The 21,520-nt window shown below is 45.5% G+C and overlaps 1 protein-coding gene across 1 annotated transcript in view; it reads left to right on the forward strand.

Moving 5' to 3' along the window:
• Nucleotides 1–21,520, forward strand: part of plxnd1 (plexin D1) — a 164,214-nt gene that overhangs the window by 18,749 nt on the left and 123,945 nt on the right. Inside the window, exons 2-7 of the mRNA XM_063067742.1 lie at nucleotides 6,344–6,520; nucleotides 9,245–9,364; nucleotides 12,791–12,891; nucleotides 18,760–18,892; nucleotides 19,802–19,982; nucleotides 20,833–20,941. Coding sequence (XP_062923812.1) covers nucleotides 6,344–6,520; nucleotides 9,245–9,364; nucleotides 12,791–12,891; nucleotides 18,760–18,892; nucleotides 19,802–19,982; nucleotides 20,833–20,941 — 821 coding nt within the window. The remainder of the gene's footprint in view (nucleotides 1–6,343; nucleotides 6,521–9,244; nucleotides 9,365–12,790; nucleotides 12,892–18,759; nucleotides 18,893–19,801; nucleotides 19,983–20,832; nucleotides 20,942–21,520) is intronic.

Genomic DNA, 21,520 nt, shown 5'->3' on the forward strand with positions numbered 1-21,520 from the left:
CTTTTCCCCTTCCCCCTGTCTCTACCTGCCGTCTCCCCTGCCCCCATGTCTCTACCTGCCCTCTCCCTGGCCCCCATGTCTCTACCTGCCCTCTCCCTTTCCCCCATGTCTCTACCTGCCCTCTCCACTTCCCCTGTCTCTACCTGCCCTCTCCCCTTCCCCCTGTCTCTACCTGCCCTCTCTCCTTCCCCCACCTCTACCTGCCCTCTCTCCTTCCCCTGTCTCTATCTGCCCTCTCTCCTTCCCGTCTCTACCTGCCCCCTCTCCTTCCCGTCTCTACCTGCCCCCTCTCCTTCCCGTCTCTACCTGCCCCCTCCCCTTCCCCCGTCTCTACCTGCCCTCTCCCTTCCCCCGTCTCTACCTGCCCTCTCCCCTTCCCCCATCTATACCTGCCCTCTCCCCTTCCCCCATCTATACCTGCCCTCTCCCCTTCCCCTGCCTCTACCTGCCCTCTCCCCTTCCCCGTCTCTACCAGCCCTCTCCCCTTCCCCCGTCTCCACCTGCCCTCTCCCCTTCCCTGTCTCTACCTGCCCTCTCCCCTTCCCCGTCTCTACCTGCCCTCTCCCCTTCCCCCGTCTCCACCTGCCCTCTCCCCTGCCCCCATGAATCTACCTGCCCTCTCCCCTGCCCCCATCTCTACCTGCTCTCTTCCCTCCCCCGTCTCTACTTGCCCTCTCTCCTGCCCCATAAATCTACCTGCCCTCTCCCCTTCCCCCGTCTCTACCTGCCCTCTCCCCTTCCCCCGTCTCTACCTGCCCTCTCCCCTGCCCCCATGAATCTACCTGCCCTCTCCCCTGCCCCCATCTCTACCTGCCCTCTTCCCTCCCCCGTCTCTACTTGCCCTCTCTCCTGCCCCATGAATCTACCTGCCCTCTCCCCTTCCCCCATGTCTCTACCTCCCCTCTCCCCTTCCCCCATGTTTTGTGCAGACAGCTTCCTCTCTCTTTCTAACAATGTTCAGTGCAGACGGCTTCTGCATTGTACAGTACAGGTTTCCCCCGCCATCCGAAGGTAGAGCGTTCCTATGAAACGGTTCGTAAGCCGAAATGTCATAAAGCGAAGAAGCAATTACCATTTATTTATATGGGAAAATTTTGTGAACGTTCGCAGACCAAAAAATAACCTGTCAAATCATGCCAAATAACACCTCACATAAAACCTAAAATAACAGTAACATATAGTAAAAGCAGGAATGATATGATAAATACACAACCTATATAAAGTAGAAATACTTTTCCACAATCATTGCTGCACTGTTCCCTGTACCGAAAATCTCACGCAAGCGCCGTCGGCAGAAAATCTCACACAAGCGCTGTTGGCAAAAACACGGCGCAAGCGCTCTCCAGTAACCTATAAAGCTGCCAAATCTACCAAATAACATGTAAAAGTACACAGCCGATATAAAGTAGAAATAATGTATGTACAGTGTAGTATCACTTACTGGAATTGGTTCAGCGCTGAGCACACTGATAATGGTGTGTTAGGCTGAGTCGTCGCAGGTTGGGTGGTGCAGTGGCCCCCACCCTCCAGGCCGCCGAGTGATACATTGCCGCGAGGCATGCAGGGGTACAGCGGTAGCCGGGAGGCACATAGCACATCTTTAAGAAAAAAGCCGAAACAAACATGCTAATTAATTAGGTGCCGCCCGGTACGTAATTGTCGTCCCAGATCAGTGCCGATTTCCGATTGTGTCGTCTCTGATCTGGGCGGACAATTACGTGTTGGCGGCACCTAATTAATTAGCATGTTTATTTCGGCTTTTTTCTTAAAGATGTGCTGTGTGCCTCCCGACTACCGTTGCATTCCCTGCGAATTGGTATCTGTCCGTTCCTTGGGGGTTGGGGTGGTGGGACACTGGGGTGTCATCTTGTCATCGTCTGTTTCCATTAGGGCAGGCAGGTCATCTTCTATCTCTCCCTGCCTCAATGTCGAAGGTCGAGGTTCGTCGTCTGCTGTGGCTGATGTGGAAGGCTTGCTTGACTGCTGAGCCTCGCCCATTTTTCTATCATACAGTTCTTTGTAAGGACTCAAACCATCCTGCAAATATCCCCTAAACCGACGTACCCTTTCAAAATTAAAGTCGTACTTTAACATTACTCATTCGGTTTCGATTGTTATCCTTTTTTCTTCCAATTGCATCAGCTCTTCATCTATCAGATCTTGGTCATGGGATGCCAAAACCTCTTCAACATCATGTTCGTCAGCTTCCACAAGCCAAACTCACTTTGTCCTTACTTCGTTCACCACGATCAAGACGCTTAATTATGTCTAGTTTTACACTAAGTGTAACACTCTTACGAGCTCTTTTAGGCTTTTCCGATACCATAGAACTCATCTTGCAAACGACTGCTCACAGGCATGTGTTTAAGCAATGCCGGCGAGAATGCCATTCTGAATCTGGGGGAGAGTGGCTGCCTTTTATCGCGCGCTTTTTTTTGTAACGGTGAAAACACCTTCTGAAAGCGAAAACAGGGTACTAATGTAGGTCTTTAGTAACAGTGAGGTTTCGTAAAGCGAACGTTCGAAAAGCGGGGACACCTGTATCACACAGAGAAGAAGCTGTCTGCACTGAACAGTGTTATACAGAGACAGCTTCCTATCACTGTGCAACACTGTTCAGTGCAGACAGCTGCTGTATTATACAGTATCACACAGAGAAGAAGCTGTCTGCACTGGGCTGTGTAAGGCGGTGAGAGGGTTTCTGCACAAAACAGCATTACAGAGAGACAGCAAGCTGTCAGCAAGCAGACAAGTGAATGCAGACAGCTTCCTCTCTCGGAGAAACGCTGTTCAATCGTGTGAGCATTTCCTCTGTGTGACACTGTTGAGCACAGACAGCTTCCTCTCTCTGTGTAACACAGTTCTGTGCAGACAGTTTCCTCTGTGTAACACTGTACAGTGCAGTTTCCTCTCTCTCTGTAACACTGTTCAGTGAAGACAGCTTCGTCTGTCCAAGATTCTCTGTTCAGTGCAGACAGATTCCCCTCTCTATGTAACACTGTTTAGTGCAGACAACTTCCTCTGTCTGTCTGTGACATCAGTGCAGACTGATTCCTCTCTGTATAATGCTCTTAAATGTGGACAGCTTGCAGAATGTTGGTCTGGCTATCCTTTCATAGGTGTTGATTCTTTCTTTAACCGTTGTCTACATTGCAAGCTTGCTTGAGAAGCCTTCAGCTTCTGAATAATGTTCCCAGTGCTCAGCATTCACTTTGTGCCTCTTCGCATACTAGCTAAGCACTTATGAGAGAATGGGTAGTTAGGCGTCTCATCATATAAGACTGCATCCAGGGTTGGAGATGTGTGGGTGTGTCTGTGTACATTAGAATGAATGTGCTGAGTCTAAGCACTGTGACCCATTGCTATGATGCATGTGGCTGCTCCATGCTTGGTGAGTTAGGAATGAGGGTGAGACACTACTTTCAGACGAGGTTCTAGTATTTACTAGAACCCTTGGATGTTATGGACACCTATTTTCACAGTAATAAACTTTAGAGAGTGGCCCAGATACCATCTTGAGTTCAGTTACCCAGGGCACACTCACATGAATTGGCAACTGTTTGAAAGTGGAAAGATCATGGTAACAAATAACGTCATCAGGTCATGCAGTTGTAAATGAAGGTGGCCACCTTAGATAAGTGTGGGCTCTGGGTCGGATGTGGGTCTTTGTTTCAACAGCCTGATGTGAGTGTGTGGCACCTAGGGGGTTGTGTGCACCTCATTCTAGTGGTGGGTGTGTCTAAGGATGTGGATGTGGAGATAGGGGTATGCCAGAAGGTGTGGGCGTGTCTAGGGATGTGTCTGTATCTTGGGAAATGGGTGTGGTGGTGTGTGTGGGCATATGGGTGGGAATATGATTGGATGTGTGTTTGGAGATGTGGGTGTGTGAGTGTGTCTGGGGATGTGTGTGGGTGGGTGAGGATGTGTGTGTCTGGAGATGTGGGTGTGTAAGTGTGTCTGGTGATGTGTGTGTGGGTGAGGATGCATGTGTGTAAGTGTCTGGGGATGTGTGTATGGGTGAGGATGTATATTTGTCTGGGGATGTGGGTGTGTAAGTGTGTCTGGGGATGTGTGTATGGGTGAGGATGTATGTTTGTCTGGGGATGTGTGTGTGTGAGTGTGTCTGGGGATGTGGGTGTGTACGGTGTGTCTGGGGATGTGGGGGTGGGTGAGGATGTGTGTTTGTCTGGGGATGTGTGTGTAGGTGAGGATGTATGTGTGTCAGTGTGTCTGGGGACGTCAGGTCGGTGAGGATGTAAGTGTGTCTGGGGATGTGGGTGTGTAAGTGTGTCTGGGGATGTGTGTGTGAGTGTGTCTGGGGATGTGTGTGGGTGGGTGAGGATGTGTGTGTCTGGAGATGTGGGTGTGTAAGTGTGTCTGGGGATGTGTGTGTGGGTGAGGATGCATGTGTGTAAGTGTGTCTGGGGATGTGTGTGTATGGGTGAGGATGTATATTTGTCTGGGGATGTGGGTGTGTAAGTGTGTCTGGGGATGTGTGTATGGGTGAGGATGTATGTTTGTCTGGGGATGTGTGTGTGGGTGAGGATGTATGTGTGTTATTGTGTCTAGGGATGTCGGGTCGGTGAGGATGTATATGTGTCTGGGGATGTGGGGGTGGGTGAGGATGTATGTGTCTGGGGATATGGGTGTGTAAGTGTGTCTGGGGATGTGTGTGTGAGTGTGTCTGGGGATGTGTGGGTGGGTGAAGATGTGTGTGTCTGGAGATGTGGGTGTAAGTGTGTCTGGGGATGTGTGTGTGGGTGAGGATGCATGTGTGTAAGTGTGTCTGGGGATGTGTGTGTGTGGGGGAGGATGCATGTGTGTAAGTGTGTCTGGGGTTGTGTGTGTGTGGGTGAGGATGTATGTTTGCCTGGGGATGTGGATGTGTAAGTGTGTCTGGGGATGTGTGTGTGGGTGAGGATGTATGTGTGTCTGGGGATGTGGGTGTGTCTGGGGATGTGGGTGTGTAAGTGTGTCTGGGGATGTGTGTGGGTATGTAGGTGTGTAAGTGTGTCTGGGGATGTGTGTGTGTGGGTGAGGATGTAAGTGTGTCTGGGGATGTGGGTGTGTAAGTGTGTCTGGGGATGTGTGTGTGTGGGTGAGTATGTATGTGTGTCTGGGGATGAGGGTGTGTACGTGTGTCTGGGGATGTGTGTGGGTGGGGTGAGGTATGTGTGTCTGGGGATGTGGCCCCTGGGGATGGGGTGTGTGGGTGTGCTGTGTATCTGGAGTGGGTGTGTGTGTGTGTGTGTGTGTGTGGTTGAGGTTGTATGTGTGTCTGGGGATATGGGTGTGTGTGTGGGTGAGGATGTGTGTGTGTGTAGGTGAGGATGTATGTGTGTCTGGAGATGTGTGTATGTGTGGGTGAGAATGTGTGTCTGGGGATGTGGGTGTGTACAGTGTGTGGGGATGTGTGTGGGTGAGGATGTATGTGTGGGGATGTGGGTGTGTATGGTGTGTCTGGGGATGTGGGGGTGGGTGAGGATGTATGTGTGTCTGGGGATGTGGGTGTGTAAGTGTGTCTGGGGATGTGTGTGTGTGGGTGAGTATGTATGTGTGTCTGGGGATGAGGGTGTGTACGTGTGTCTGGGGATGTTTGTGGGTGGGGTGAGGTTGTATGTGTGTCTGGGGATGTGGCCCCTGGGGATGGGGTGTGTGGGTGTGCTGTGTATCTGGAGTGTGTGTGTGTGTGTGGTTGAGGTTGTATGTGTGTCTGGGGATATGGGTGTGTGTGTGGGTGAGGATGTGTGTGTGTGTGTAGGTGAGGATGTATGTGTGTCTGGAGATGTGTGTATGTGTGGGTGAGGACATGTGTGTCTGGGGATGTGGGTGAGAATGTGTGTCTGGTGATGTGGGGGTGGGTGAGGATGTATGTGTGTCTGGGGATGTGGGTGTGTACAGTGTGTCTGGGGATGTGTGTGGGTGAGGATGTCTGTGTGGGGATGTGGGTGTGTATGGTGTGTCTGGGGATGTGGGGGTGGGTGAGGATGTATGTGTGTCTGGTGATGTGGGGGTGGGTGAGGATGTATGTGTGGGGATGTGGGTGTGTATGGTGTGTCTGGGGATGTGGGGGTGGGTGAGGATGTATGTGTCTCTGGGAATGTGTGGGTGAGGATGTATGTGTCTGGGGATGTGGGGGTGGGTGAGGATGTATGTGTGTCTGGGGATGTGTGTGTGTGGGTGAGGATGTATGTGTCTGGGGATGTGTGTGGGTGGGTGAGGATGTATGTGTGTTTGGGGATGGGGTGTGTGGGTGTGCTGTGTATCTGGGGTGGGTGTGTGTGTGGGGATGCTATGGCTGAGGGACAGAATTGGTGAACTAACTGTTTTCCTCTGTTTACAGCTTCACGCGAAACAGCTGGATTGTGGGGCTGCCCATCTACAGCACCCTCTGGCCATCAGGGACCCACTGAAAGCTGTCCCCAGACTGGAGAAGGAGGGTTTGACTGCAGTGGCTGTGTCAAATCTGAATAACTACACAGTGGTGTTCCTAGGCACAGCCAATGGCCGTCTACTGAAGGTTGGTCACTGTCACTTGTGCCCTGTCTTCTTGGCCTCTCTGCTGTCCTCAGTAGATAACACCGACTTCTGTCATTTACTGAGATTGCAACTATGCTGGTTGCCCTCTTTCCCACTTTTATGGTAGATAATCAGTGTGTCAGCAGCACTGACCACCCTCCCCCTCCCCCCCATACTTCCTCAATGCCCACAGATGCTGAGCATATGATTGAGGTTGCAGTGGTTGCTAAACCCAGAGACAGCCCTGGAGCCAGATTATTTGGCACTATGTGGATAGCTGTGTGTGTAATGGCAGGACTAGCCCTCCAGGTCCAGTGCTGGGTGTAGGTCCTGGTTTCAGTGTACTGATTGTAAGCGTTAAAGCTTATACCGCGGTGGGACAACTACAGTTGTCGGAAGGTCTGCCTGATGGTTCAGATGTGAAACTGAGGCTTGCCTACCCTCATTTGGGGCAGTTTATCCTCTCATTGTCTTATGAAGATAGGTTGAGTGAGCTAGGGCTTTTCTCTTTTGTGCAAAGAAGGGTGATAGCTGATTTGATAGATGACATACAAGATGATAAGAGGCATAGAAGGAGTGATTAGCCAGAGACTTTTTCCAGAGAAGAAATGGGGGAATATCAGACCAACACACACAAAATGCTGTTAGTCTCTTGTACTATCTCTTCTTTGAGTTATTCCTGACAAAGGGTCTCAGCCCGAAACATCGACTGTACCTCTTCCTATAGATGCTGCTTGGCCTGCTGAGTTCTACCAGCATTTTGTGTATGTTGTTTGAACTTCCAGCATCTGCAGATTTTTTCATGTTTGGGGAATATCAGAGGTAAGTTTTTTTTAATACAAGGTGTGATGGTAGAGACAGATACATTAGCGATATTTAAGAAACCCTTAAATATGCACAAGGATAAATGAAAAATGGAGCACAATAGGAGGGAAGAGATCTTAGAATAGGTTTAAAAAGTTGGTGCAACACACATCAAAGTTGCTGGTGAACGCAGCAGGCCAGGCAGCATCTCTAGGAAGAGGTACAGTCGACGTTTCGGGCTGAGACCCTTCGTCAGGACTAACTGAAAGAAGAGCTAGTAAGAGATTTGAGAGGGGGAGGGGGAGATCCAAAATGATAGGAGAAGACAGGAGGGGGAGGGATAGAGCCAAGAGCTGGACAGGTGATTGGCAAAAGGGATATGAGAGGATCATGGGACAGGAGGCCCAGAGAGAAAGACAAGGGGGAGGGGGGAAAAACCCAGAGGATGGGCAAGGGGTATAGTGAGAGAGATAGAGGGAGAAAAAGGAGAGAGAGAGCCTCAGATCCCACCATCAGCTCCTGGGCCCTCAGAGGCTCCATCTTCCTCTCACCCCAACCCTCCCCTTTGTACTGACACCCCCAGCCTCTCCCCTCCCCCATCTGATCCCAGCTCTCATCCATGCTGGGTCTTTACCATCCCCTCTGACCTTCAACTGTCTGAGGCAGAACGCTCTGTCCTCAGTAAGGGTCTCACCTTTGTCCCCCTTCGCCTACACCTCAGCGAGTTCTGCATTCACCATGACGCGGAACTCTTCTTCCGCCTTCTCTGTGCCTACTTCTTCGGCAAGGACCCTTTCACCCCCACCAATGACCCCTTCTCCCATCTTCAATCCTCGTTCTCTTCATGGACACCCCACTCTGGTCTTCTGCCTGCTTTTCTCGCTCTCTCCTTTTTCTCCCTCTGTCCCTCTCATTATACCCCTTGCTCATCCTCTGGGTTTTTCCCCCCTCCCCCTTTTCTTTCTCCCTGGGCCTCCTGTCCCATGATCTTCTCATATCCCTTTTGCCAACCACCTGTCCAGCTCTTGGCTCCATCCCTCCCTCTCCTGTCTTCTCCTATAATTTTGGATCTCCCCCTCCCCCTCCCACTTTCAAATCTCTTATTCTTTCAGTTCGTCCTGATGAAGGGTCTCGGCCCGAAACGTCGACTGTACCGCTTCCTAGAGATGCTGCCTGGCCTGCTGCGTTCACCAGCAACTTTGATATGTGTTGCTTGAATTTCCAGCATCTGCAGAATTCCTCGTGTTTACGTTTTTAAAAAGTTGGTACAGCATTGTAGGCTGAAGGGCCAGCTCCATGCTGTAGTGTTCTATTTCGCATGTTCTATGTAAAGTATCCTATGGACTTATTTGGAGAGGAATATGTGAGTTGAAAGCTGTGTCTTGGTCAATAGTCATCCTTTAATTAAGCTTTAAAAGCAGATTCTCTGATTATTATCCCATAACACTTTGGAGTACACACGTGTCTGCAGAGTTCCCCATAGCAGTAACAACACTTTAGGAATACCTCGGTCACAGTGATGCACCTGGGGACCTTCAACTAAACGCACGTTACTGAAGTTTTCATCATAACACTTGCACCATGAGGCATTGCCTGTCTCACCTTGGCACTACTGGACTCACACTGAAACTGGTGGGAACTCAGTAGCACAGTGAGACTTGGGCACATCCAGGAAGGATTAGCCTTGGTTTACACCAGTGCAAGTAGAGCCAGGGACACACCAGCATCGCTGGGAGATATGGCCAATATCCAGAGCTCAAAATGGCTATGAAAGCAGGCGAGTGCCCCAAAGCAACTTTTCAATCTGCATGGATATGGTAGACACCATGCTTTGTGTTTCCTGTTGCACTGGGATGGCAGGGGCTGGGCAGAAGCAGATAAGTGCTCGTGCCCACCTGATGTTTGGACTCCACTCTTCCAGATGAACCTGCAGAACTCGAAGATAGAGGTTCTTCCAGTGGCCCCAGGGGAAGCAGTCCATCACATCATGCACTTTGACCCTGAGGACGAGAACTATTTGTATGTGACGACTACTTACCAGGTGAGTGAATATTTAAAGTCTACCTCTACCTGTGTGGTAAAACCAACCAAAATGCTCTAATTATTGTAAGTTGTTGCTAAAAGAGGAAGGAGGGTTCACGTGCATTGCATTCATAACTGCAGGTGTTGTTTTCTGGCCATATCAGAATCACTGGCTGATACAAAGGTCAGTATTTGCTAGCTGGCAATAGCTGGCTGGGTTAGTGTCACTGATGTCAGTAACAATGCATTTGGAAACTAAGGTGATGAATAACCAACAGCCATTTACCAGCCTGGGAACAATCAATGAGTGGTTGGTCTTTCCCAGTTTCTGGTCCTGGGAACAAGTTGTTCTCACCTAACGGGCTTAATTTATCTGTGCACTTTAACTACTATGTAAATATTGAATGGCCAGTCACAAAAAAACTCAACAGTTAATAGTTTCAAAGTTAATTGAACCCACCAATCATACTGCAACCAGCAGCGGTGAGTAATTTGCATTGGTATTTACCAAGCAGAAGAAATTGGAAGATAGTGAAAACCGATTACGCGTTCCTAATATGCTGGGACATTTTGAGATTGAGGAGGAGGTAGTGCTAGGTCTTCTGAAAACATCCATGTAGGGAAGTCCCCAAGTCTTGATGATATATATTCCAGAATATTGAAAGGAGCAAGTGAGGAGGTTGCTGGGGCTTTGACAAAGATCTTTCATACATCAATGCATTGAATGCAGAAGTTGAGATGTTATGTCGAAGTTGTATAAGATGTTGGTGAGGCCTAATTTAGAGCATTGTGTGCAATTCTAGTCACCTACCTACAAGAAAGAAATCAGTAAGATTGAAAGAGTATGAGAAAATTTACAAAGATGTTGCCAGGACTTGAAAACTTCAGTTATAGGGAAAGGTTGAATAGGTTAGGACTTTATTTCTTGGAGCATAGAAGGATGAGGGGAGATTTGATAGAGGTGTACAAAAATGATGAGGGATATAGATAAGGTAAATGCAAGCAGGCATTTTTCTACTGAGAATGGGTGAGAACTAGAGGTTATAGGTTAAGGGTGAAAGGTAAAATATTTAAGAGGTACCTGAGGGGGAGCTTCCTCACTCAGAGGGTGATGAGAGTGTGGAACGAACTACCAGTGGAAGTAATGGATGTGGATTTGATTTCAACATATAAGAGAAATTTGGATATGTACGTGGATGGGAAAGATGTGGAGGGCTATAATCTAGGTGCTGGTTGATGGGACTAGGCAAAATAACAGTTCGGCATGATCTAAATGGGCTGAAGGACCTGTTTCTGAATTGCAGTGCTTGTAACTCTCTGACTCCTCACTGGCACCAGTCAAGGTCCCAGAGGACAGCAGAGTAGCAAATATTGTACCTTTGTTCAAGAAAGGATATAGGAATAATCCAAGTAATTATAGGTCAGTGAGCCTCGTGTAGGGAAGCTGTTGGTGATAATTCTGATGGATAGAATTTCAACTCATTTGGGGAGGCATGGCCTGCAAAGGGGTAGTCAGTATGGCTTTGTGTAGGATGTGTAATGCGTTACAATCACAATGGAGTTTTTTGAGGAGGTGACAAAGGAGCTTGATGAGGGCAAGGCAATGGACTTTAGTAAAGCAGCTGGTAAGGTCCCTTATGGTAGGTTGATTCAGAAGATAAAAATGTATGGGATCCAGGGTGAATTACAAATGTGAATTTGGAACTGACTTGCCTATAGAAGACAGAGAGTAGAGGTGGAAGGCTGTTACTCTGGCTGGAGTTTCATGACCAGTTGTGTTTCACAAGAATCATGCTGGAACATCTGCTGTTTCTGGTATATATCAATGATTTGGATGAAAATGGGTAGATTAGCAAGTTCATAGATGACATGAAGATTGGTGGGTTTGTGTACAGAGTAAAAAAAACTATCAAAGAATAAATTGGGATATAGATTAGTTACATATTTGTGCAGAGAGTGGCAGATGGAGTTTAATCCAGGCAAGTGAGGCATTACACTTTGGGAAGTCAAATTAAAGTAAGTATACATTTAATGGTAGACCCCTTAATAGCTCTGAGGTATAGAGTGATGTTGAGGTCCAGATCCACAGTTCACTGAAAATAGCTAAGCAAGTGAATAAGATGGTAAAGAAAATTTATGGCATATTTGCCTTCATTGGTCATTGATAGGAGTGTCAAGTATAAGATAAGAATGTCATTCTGCGGCCGTATAAAACTTTAGTCAGACCACATTTGGAGTATTGTGTGCACTTCTGGTCACCCCATTATTGGAAGTATTAGGATACCTTGGAGATGATACAGAAGAGATTTAGACCATTTAGACCATAATCGTAAGACATAGGAGCAGAATTAGACCATTTGGTCCATCAAGTCTGCTCTGCTCTGCGGACTTGGTTTACAAGATGCTGTCTGGATTATGAGATATGAACTGTAAGGAAACATTCATTGATTTTTTTCATTGAATTTGGTTTGTCTCTCCAGAGCATCAGAAGCTGAGGGGAGACTAGACAAAGATTTTTAAAATTATGAGAGGTAAAGATAGGGTAGAGAGTGAGAATCTTTTCCCCAGGGTAGAAATGTCAAACCCCAGAGGACATGCTTTTAAGGTTCTGGGGTGGGGGAGTTTAAAGGTGATGCAAGAGGCAAGATTTATTTTATGGAGAGACAGGTAGGTGCTGAAAATAAGTTACCAGGGACTGGTGGAGATTAAGAGGCTTTTAGGTAGACATGAGAACAGGAAGGGAATGGAGGGATATGGATGATACACAGAAAGAGGACATTTAGCATAAATTGTCCATGAGATTGCTGCAATGTTGTGGGTCAAATGGTCTGTCCAGTGTTGTACTGTTCTATGTTCTAAATGCTGCATAGATGGCTCTCTGCAATTCACTCTCATCTCTCTGCTGTTTTGTTTATGAAGCATCCAGACCCTTCGCTGAATCTGCAAAATCCTTTGTAGATACAGCAAAGGTCTGGATGATTTATACAAAAACTGCAAACAATGCTATTCATTGTTAGTATCTAACTGAAAGACATAGACTTTCATAACTCTTCATTCCCTCCCACTTGTATTGAGCATCATCCCCTCCCTGTCTATCTCCCAATGCCTCATCAATTTTCTCAATCACTTATGCTGGAAATTGTTCTTGCTCGGCATGGCTCATGTTGACACAGGAACACACTGTTCGGCACCAAGTGGACCTTCATAGACTCCAGCTATCACCTCGCGCTAGAACAATTGTTGAAGGCTTTACTTCTCTTGTGAGTTCTCCTGTTCAGTGAATCACTGGTAATCTGGTTCCCTGGGGAATATCCCATTAGTTATTGCCTTGTTCACTGGGTGATTGGTGATTACATTCCCTTGGGATATCCCTTATTTCCATTTATATCCATTATTTCCATTTATAACCACTGAATCCTCAGCTTTCCTTTCTTGCTTTTACCAGGTCAGTCGGGTGAAAGTAGCCTCTTGTGACCAGTTCCAGTCCTGCCAGGAGTGTTTGGGAGCACATGATGCCCATTGTGGATGGTGCACCTTGGAGAGCCGGTATAGTAAATTTAGGGAAATAGCCATTCTATCCTTTAAACATATTCTAAACCTCAATGGAAATGCAACTGGATCTATAAGAAATCAAATCTACAGAGACTGTATATCTGAAATAAAAAAGGGAAATACCAGAGGCATTCAGTAAATCAGTCAGTATCTGTGAGGAGACAGAAACAGAAACACCATTTAAAGGCAATGACCGTTGATCTGAACTAAGCAATCAATTGCAAGGAAAAGAGCAGAGATGGGGGGAGCAAAGAAATATCTGTGACAGGAAGATGTAGCAAAATGATGATAGTAAGAAGTGAAAGTTCGTTAATCACAGCTGATGTCTTGAAGTGTAAACAGAGAGATGAATGAAGACAGAAGAAGAAAAGTCTTTGCTGGAACAATGAGGTAAAGAACACTAAACTAACTGAGAATGCAGGAAATGCCCAGTTTGCAGTCTCACTGTCTGTTTACATACGAGGGTCTTAAAGGTTTTGCCACCCTCTTCTGCCCCAATACTCAGAGAAGCACTGACAGAAAATTTTAGATATTTCTGTACTGTTTATTAAGGATGTGAAGTCAGACAGAAACTGATTAAGGAAGAATGAGGAGGAAGGAAATATTGCTGTACGTATTTGTAAAAGTACCCGAAAGGAATTGTTGCAAATTATGTGATGCTGAGTATGTGTATCCATGGGGCACATGAATACAATCAAATGTGCTTCACATCATTATCTCCATTTATAGCCAGCTCCTTAGCTTAGCCTAGTGTTGTAGTTAAGCATCAGTCCTCATTAAAGGAATGTCAATCATCACTAAAGCATACAAGCCAAAATGTCACCAGAGAAGAGCAAGTTGTCAATTTCACGAAGTGCTATGAATATTGTGTGAATGCCTTATCAAAGAGTTATGTGCCTAGTTTATTAATGATCTGTGTGTGTTTGTTTAATGTGCTGTGGATAACGTAGGAGCTTGGGGGAAGTTCTGATCAGTGTAGAGTGTACGAATGTCCAGTCTACCTCCTGCAAACTGTGTTATGTACTGTGTGAAAGACCTGTTGATGTGTTGGTGCTAGAGAGATTGCAGAGGAGAATCACCAGGATGTTTCCTGGATTGGTTCAGTTCAGTTTTGGGGAGAGATTGAATAGGCTGTGCTTGTTTCTCCTGGAGTGGAGAAGACCAAGGAGTTACCTAATAGAAATAAAAGGCATAGATAGTTTGAATTCTTTTCCTATGGCAGAGAGGTAAAAAAAAACAAGAGCATAGGTTTAAGGTGAGAAAGAATTTTCAAAGTAATCTGAAAGGATAAATTTTTTCACAGAATTGCTGATATCTGGATGTGCTGCCAGAGGAAATGGTAGTGTGAATACTCTCCAAAACATCTTCACTTGTTTCCCTTATCTCTTGATCAATCAGGATTTTCTCCTCACAGAGGAGAAATATTCGTCAAATATCCCAGCCAAAATGTGTGGCTCGAGATAAGTAGACTTGCTGATCTCTAAGGGGATTTGCTCTCTCCCTAGCCACCCTTTTAATCTTAATATCGCCATCAAACCTCTTTGGATTTTCCTTAACTCACCTGCTAGATCCAACACATATCTCACTTTGTCCTCCTGATTTCTCTCTTGTATATTCTTAGGTATATCAAGGAATTCTGTCATCCCTGGCCTACTACACACTCTCATTTTCTCTACCAGAGCCTCAATATCTCTCATCAGCTACGGTTCCCTAAATTTGTCAGGTTTAACCTTCACCCTAATAGGAACATGCTTCCCTTGGACCCTCGATATCTCACTTTTGAAAGCCTCCCACTAGCCATTCATTCCTTTCTTTTTAAGTAGACTCACCCAATCAACCACTGCTAGATCCTGTCTTATTGCCACCAAAAATCAGCCCTGCCTTTGTTTGGGACCATAACCTGTGGACCAGGCACTTTCTCCATCACTATCTTGAAACTGATAGAGTTATGCTTATAGAGCATAGCCGTCAGGGCTGTGTCCTAAGCCCCCCCATCTTACTCTCTGTATACCCATGACTGTGTCGCCACCCACAACTCCAGTCTGCTAATTAAATTTGCTGATGGTACTACATTGATTGGCCTGATCTCAAATAATACTGAGGTAGCCTGCAGAGAAGAAGTCATCACCCTGACTCAGTGGTGTCAAGAAAACAACCTCTCTCTCAGTGTCGCAAAAACAAGGAGCTGGTTGTGGACTACAGGAGCAATTATATCAATGGATCCGGGGTTGAGAGGATGAACAGCTTTAAGTTCCTCAGCATGCACATCACCGAGGATCTCATGTGGTCTGTACATACTGGCTGTGTGGTGAAAGAGGCAACTGAGAACATCCTGACTGGCTACATCACTGCCTGATATGGGAACTGTACTTCCCTCAATTGCAGGACTCTGCAGAGTGATCTGTAGATGTGAACTTCCCACTATTCAGGACATTTACAAAGACCGGTGTGTAAAAAGGGCCTGAAGGATCATTGGGAACCTGAGTCACCCCAACCACAAACTGTTCCAGCTGCTACCATCTGGGAACTGGTACCGCATCATAAAACCCAGGACCAACAGGCCCTGGGACGGCTTCTTCCACCAGGCCATAAGACAGTTTCATTCATGTGATACAATTGTATTTCTATGTTATATTAACTGTCCTGTTGTATATACTATTTATTATAAATTACTATAAATTCCACATTTAGATGGAGACGTAACGTAAAGATTTCTACTCCTCATGTATATGAAGGCTGTAAGTAATAAAATCAATTCAGTCCCTGGCTGCCTTGCCTCATTCCGTAAGGGAAGGTCCAGTACTGTACCCTCCTGAGTACGGCCCTCTATATAGACTCGGGAATCTGTCCTGACACATTTCACAAGTTCCACCCTGTCAATGTCCTTAATACTTTGGGTGGTCCATTCAAAATCAGGGAAACTGAATTCTTCCACTATTGCAACCTTATTCTTACAGCTATGAGCTATTTCTCTGCACACCCACTCCTCAAGTTCCTGTCATCTGTTGGAAGATTTATAATGCAATGCCACAAGAACGATCCTCCCGTTCTTGTTTCTCAGTTCTACCCCTATGATCTCACTGAGCGATACCCCAAGAATTTCTTAAAATCACTGAGATTTGCCTCTTTTAAACTCTCCCTCTATTGCCACAAGTCCCAGAGCTGGCTTGATAAATGGGTTAAAGGATGAGCATTGCACCTCCTGTGCTTGCTCGGGGAAGTCGTGGCTGAAAGAAGGCCATAGGTGGGAGGTTAACATCAAAGGATATGTTTTGTATCGAGAAGACAGGCAGGAAGGCATAGACGATGTTGTAGCTCTGTTGGTAAGAGATGGAATTACATCTTTAGAAAGAGATGACATAGGGTCAGAGAATGTTGAAACTTTGTGGGTGGAGTTAAGAAACTGCAAAATGGAAAAGAACTGGAAAATGATGCTGGTGAGGTAGTAATTGGGGGACAAAGAAATAGCAGATGAACATAAGTGCTTTGCTTCAGTCTTTACTATGGAAGACACTAGCTCTGTGCCAGAGGTCCGTGAGTGTCAAGTAGAAGGAGTGAGTGCCATTGCTATTACAAAGGAAAAAGTGCTAGGCAAACTGAAAGGACTTTAGGTAGATAAGTCACCTGAACCAGATGGACCCAGAGTCTTGAGAGAGGCAGCTGAAGAGATGACTGATTCATTGGTCATGATTTTTCAAGAATCACTTGATTCTGGCATAGTGTCAGAAGACTGGGAAATTGCAAATGTCACTCCACTCTTTAAGAAGGGAGGAAAGCAAAAGAAAGGAAATTATAGTGCAGTTAGCCTGACCTCAGAGGTTGGGAATGTGTTGGAGTTTATTAATAAGGATGAGGTTTCAGTGTACTTGAAAACTAATGATAAAATAAGTCAAAGTCAGCATGGTTTCTGTGAAGGGAAATCTTGCCTGACAAATCTGTTAGAGGTCTTCGAGGAAGTAACCAGCAGGGTGGACAAAGGAGGCAACCATAGCAGTGGATATCATTTACTTGGATTTTCAGAAGGCTTTTGATAAGGTGCCACATATGAGCCTACTGAACAACAAAGTCCTATGGAAATATACTAGCATGGATAGAAGAATGGCTGACAGGCAGGAGGCAGTGAGTGGGAATAAAGGGGGCTGTTTCTAGTTGACTGCCAGTGACTAGTGGTATTCCTCAGGGGTCAGTATTAGGACTGTAACTTTTCACATTGTTTGTCAATGATTTAAGTAATGGAATTGATAGCTTCGTGGCAAAGCTTGCAGATGATACAAAGATAGGTGGAGGGGTAGGTAGTGCTGAGGAATCAATGTGATTGCAACAGGACTTAGACAAGTTGGAAGAATGAGCAAAAAAGTGGCAGATGGAATACAGTGTTGGGAAATGTATGATAATACATTTTGGTAAAAGGACCAATAGTGTGGACTATTACCTAAATGGGGAGAAAATTTGAACATCAGAGGTGCAAAAGGATTTGGGAGTCCCCGTGCAAGACTTCCAGAAAGTTAATTTACAGGTTGAGTCTGTGGTAAAGAAGGCAAATGCAAACGTTGGCATTTATTTCAAGGGGAATAGAATATAAAAGCAAGGAAATATAAAACCTCCACATTAAGACAACTGTCAAGCTGCACTCCAATGTGTTGTCAACCGTTTTGGGCCCCTTATTTCAGACAGGATGTGTTGTCACTGGAGAGAGTCCGGAGGAGGTTCACGAGTTTGATTCTGGGAATGAAGGGGTTAACAGATGAAGAGCATTTGGCAGCTTTGAGATTGTACTCACTGGAATTTAGAAGAATGCGGGAGAATTAGTGAATGTGGTCAGTGGTAAAGAGGTAATGCTGATCTGCAACACTGTGTTTGAAACCTACCAAACGTTGAAAGAACTAGACAAGGTGGATGTGGAGAGGATGTTTCCTTTGGTGGGGGTGTGCAAAACCAGAGGACACAGCCTCAAAATTGAGGGACGACCTTTTAGAACAGAGGTAAGGAGAAATTTTTTTAGCCAGACAGTAGTGAATCTGTGGAATGCTCTGCCACAGACTGCTGTGGAGGCAAAGTCTGTGGGTATATTTAAAGTGGAAATTGATAGTTTCCTGATTGGTCAGGGCCTTGAAGGATATGGCAAGAAGGCAGATGTATGAGGTTGAGTGGGATTTGAGATTAGCCATGATGAAATGACGGAGCAGACTCGGTGGGCTGACTGGCCTAATACTGCTGCTATGTCTTATGGTCTAAAGGGGGTGGTTGGTGGAGATGGAAAAGCAGACCAGGGAGTTAAAATGGCCATGATATGAAATGGAAGGGGTGGGTAAAATGTGATCTTTGCTAGAATCTTGTTGGAGCTGAAAGGAAATTTTGAAAGATGATCCACGGAATGTAGAGTCTGGAAGATAAGGAGCAGGGGCCCTCTGTTCTTGCTCTGTCCAGGGAGAAAAGGGATAGAAGAGGAAGTTCAGGAAACAGATGAACTATTTTCAAGAGCTTAGGTCACTCTGGTGGGGGAGTGGGGGAATTACGCAGTTCATAAAGAAGGAACACATTTCAAAAGTTGTGTATGTCTTAACCTGTGCTGTGTATAGTTTTTGAGTTGTTTGTGTTGTATATTGTATTTTAGTGGTTTGTGTTTGTCTCAATCTGGCATGTATATAGCATTTGAGCTGCCTGTTTATGTCTTAATCTCGCTGGTGTTTAGTTTTTGACCTGTGTATGCTTCAGTCTGCTGCATATAGTGTTTAAGTATCTTGTGTACAACTCAATGTGCTATGTATAGTCTTCAAGTAGTTTGCACATGTCTCAGTCTGTGCTGTGTCTAGTCTTCGAGCTGCCTGTGTATGATCCACATGATGACTTTTTCCTTCCCAGTTGCTCTCTACAACAGGGCTGTGCCAATTCCAATAAGCCTTCTTTCTGGGTTAGCCTCAACTCTGGAATATCTGAGTGCCCAAACATGACAATTACCCCATCGAAAATCGACGTCAGCAGTGTTCCCCAAAAGGTACTGTACCATCCACAGAGCTAGTTGTTCTGACTCCTAATGTCAGTGGCTGAATGTCCTCTCATTACATTTAAAGGATAGATTTATGTGAGACCTTGGTGGGCGCCAACAAATGTAAAGTAGTGAATGTGATTAGTGGTAAATAGGTAATGTTGATACTGCAATACTGCATTTGTAACTGAACCCGCACTATTGTGTTCGCCCTGCACCTCAAAGGAAGCACTCCTGCTCCAGCAACATTGTGTCTTCTAATCCAAGCATGGTGTTAGAGTACGTATAGCACTCCCCTTCCATTTTAGCCGATCATAACCATCTTAACTGCCTAGTCTGCTCTTCCATCTCCACCAACCACCCCCTGTCTAGTGCAGATTCCCAAACAAGTGCAGGGTACAAATTGATGGAACTAGGCAGAGTAATGGTTCAACATGGACTAACTGGGCCAAAGGGCCTGTTTCTGTGCTGTAGTATTCTATGTCTCTTTGACTCTCTGTCTCTGTATCCTTCTCAGGCAGAGCATCCTGCAAGAAATTTTTGATTTCTTTTGTTCCACAATTGATGAGTGTGTCTTCAACTTTTTGCCAAAGCTTTGAAATTTTCTTCTTTCCTTTTCCCTTTTGTGATATAGTCCATGAAATGTTCAGCTTTTATCCAAGTTCAAGTTTGAAGTACATATATGTCACCATGTACAACACTGAGATTCATTTACTTGTGGGCATACTCAATCAATCCATAATAACCATAAAAGAATTAATGAGAGTAATGAACCAAACCCTCATATCTCAGCCTCTGCTCCAAATGAAGTTTTGTGCGTTAAGTTCTCATTAGGTTCCTGATGTAAAAAATATGAAATCAATTCTAGTTGTTTCTGAGTGGTCCACTTTGTTGAAAGCTGTCTTTATTTTGTTACAGGACATTGAAATCACCATCAATGGACATGTGCCACAGCTGATGGGCAGGGACGTTTACTGTGTTTATATTAATGTGGAGAAGACCCCAGTCACCATAATTAAAAATGTGTCACACTCATCACAGATAGTGTACTGTCCTTTCCTGCAGAAGAACAAATACCCAGCATTCCTGTTGGACCAAGGTATGCAGAGAGACCAGCTGATTCTGTGGGAGCCTGCCCCTTCTTGTTGATGAATGGACAACACAGAGCTGATGTTGACCAACAGAAATGCAGGAGAGATATACTCTTTATTATTACACAGACACCAGTTTGAAGCTGAGTTGTATTTTTAAAATTTATTCTGCTGCTTTTTCAGTGTTTCTTGGCTTGCCAGCAGCCTTGTTCAGGCTCTCATTGCCATTTCATTCAGCACCACAGCCAGTTCAATCCAGCCCTTCAATCGCTCAGTTTATGCACTGTTCTTTTTCATTTTATATCTGCCCACCACCCTATCAGTGCCTGCCCCAGCAATCCTGAGCCCAGCCCAAAGGTCAGAGAGATGTTAGCCCCTTAATCAAAAACTTCTGCAGCCAAGTTTGTTCGAGAAGCTTTGCCTTTAATAAATCTATGTCTGATTTCTTAAATACATCCATGCTTGTCCAAGTGACTGCAAGTTCTATGCCTGATAATTGCCTGAGAACTTTCTCCACTGCCAATATTAAGCTGTCAACAGTCCTGTCGTTACTCCATATATAAATACATTTGTTTGCAATCAGTGGGCATCACTGCTGAAGTTACAGGTGTCTGGAGGATCACAATCAGGACCTACATAGTTTCTCAGCAACTGAAGGTAGAGCTTATCAGGGCCAGGTAATTAGTGCCCGGTTATTGACATTAACATTGTACATCAGCCTTGTTTACTTTGAATTCGGATAGAGGCCTTAATAACATAGCTATTAATACTGAGATCACACTGTGTCCAGGTTAAAACTGTCTTTTAAAGATTAATATGGAGCACTGCCCTATCTAAATCTACTTATTTAATACTTAGATCATGCCATTGTAACAGTTGCAGTCAAGGTGGGGAATCGATCAATTGTGGCTGGGAATTTGACCTTCTATGAATGTGACAGAACGGGAAAGGTTCATGCAAACACAGCGTAAGTAACCCATTGTTTTCATTCCTGCTTCTCCTCGTGTTCTGAATCTCAGGAAAAAGTAGAATCTTCCGATCATTGATCTGGGAAGGGTGACAGTCTCCATCATTTAGCCCAGGGAAAGGGGGAATTCCAAAACATTGACCCCACTGAAGCAGGCCCTTTGACCCACCATGTTTGCTCCAACCATGACACCAAATTAAACTCACTTCTATCTGCCAGCACAAGATCTATTTCCCTCCACTCCCTGCATGTTTATGTGCCTGTCTAGATGTCTTCCAAAGATTGTTATTGTAACTGCATCAGCCACTGCCCTTGGGAGCAAGTTCTGTTCTCTGCGTAAATAAAAGAAGAACACCTGCCTGGTAAATCTCCTTAAGCTTACCCTACTCACCTTAAACATCTGCCCTTTAGCATTTCACATTTCCACTTGGGGAAAAAGATTCTATCACCCAATCTTTGTCCCTCATAATTTTCTGTAATTCTCTCAGGTCTCCCTTCAGACTCTGGTGTCCAGAGAAAACAATCCAATTTTTTCCAATACATCGGATACTCTCCAGTTCCACCAACATCCCAGTGAAC

This window comes from Mobula hypostoma, chromosome 15 (assembly GCF_963921235.1).
Source record: "Mobula hypostoma chromosome 15, sMobHyp1.1, whole genome shotgun sequence".
Classification (NCBI taxonomy): domain Eukaryota; kingdom Metazoa; phylum Chordata; class Chondrichthyes; order Myliobatiformes; family Myliobatidae; genus Mobula; species Mobula hypostoma.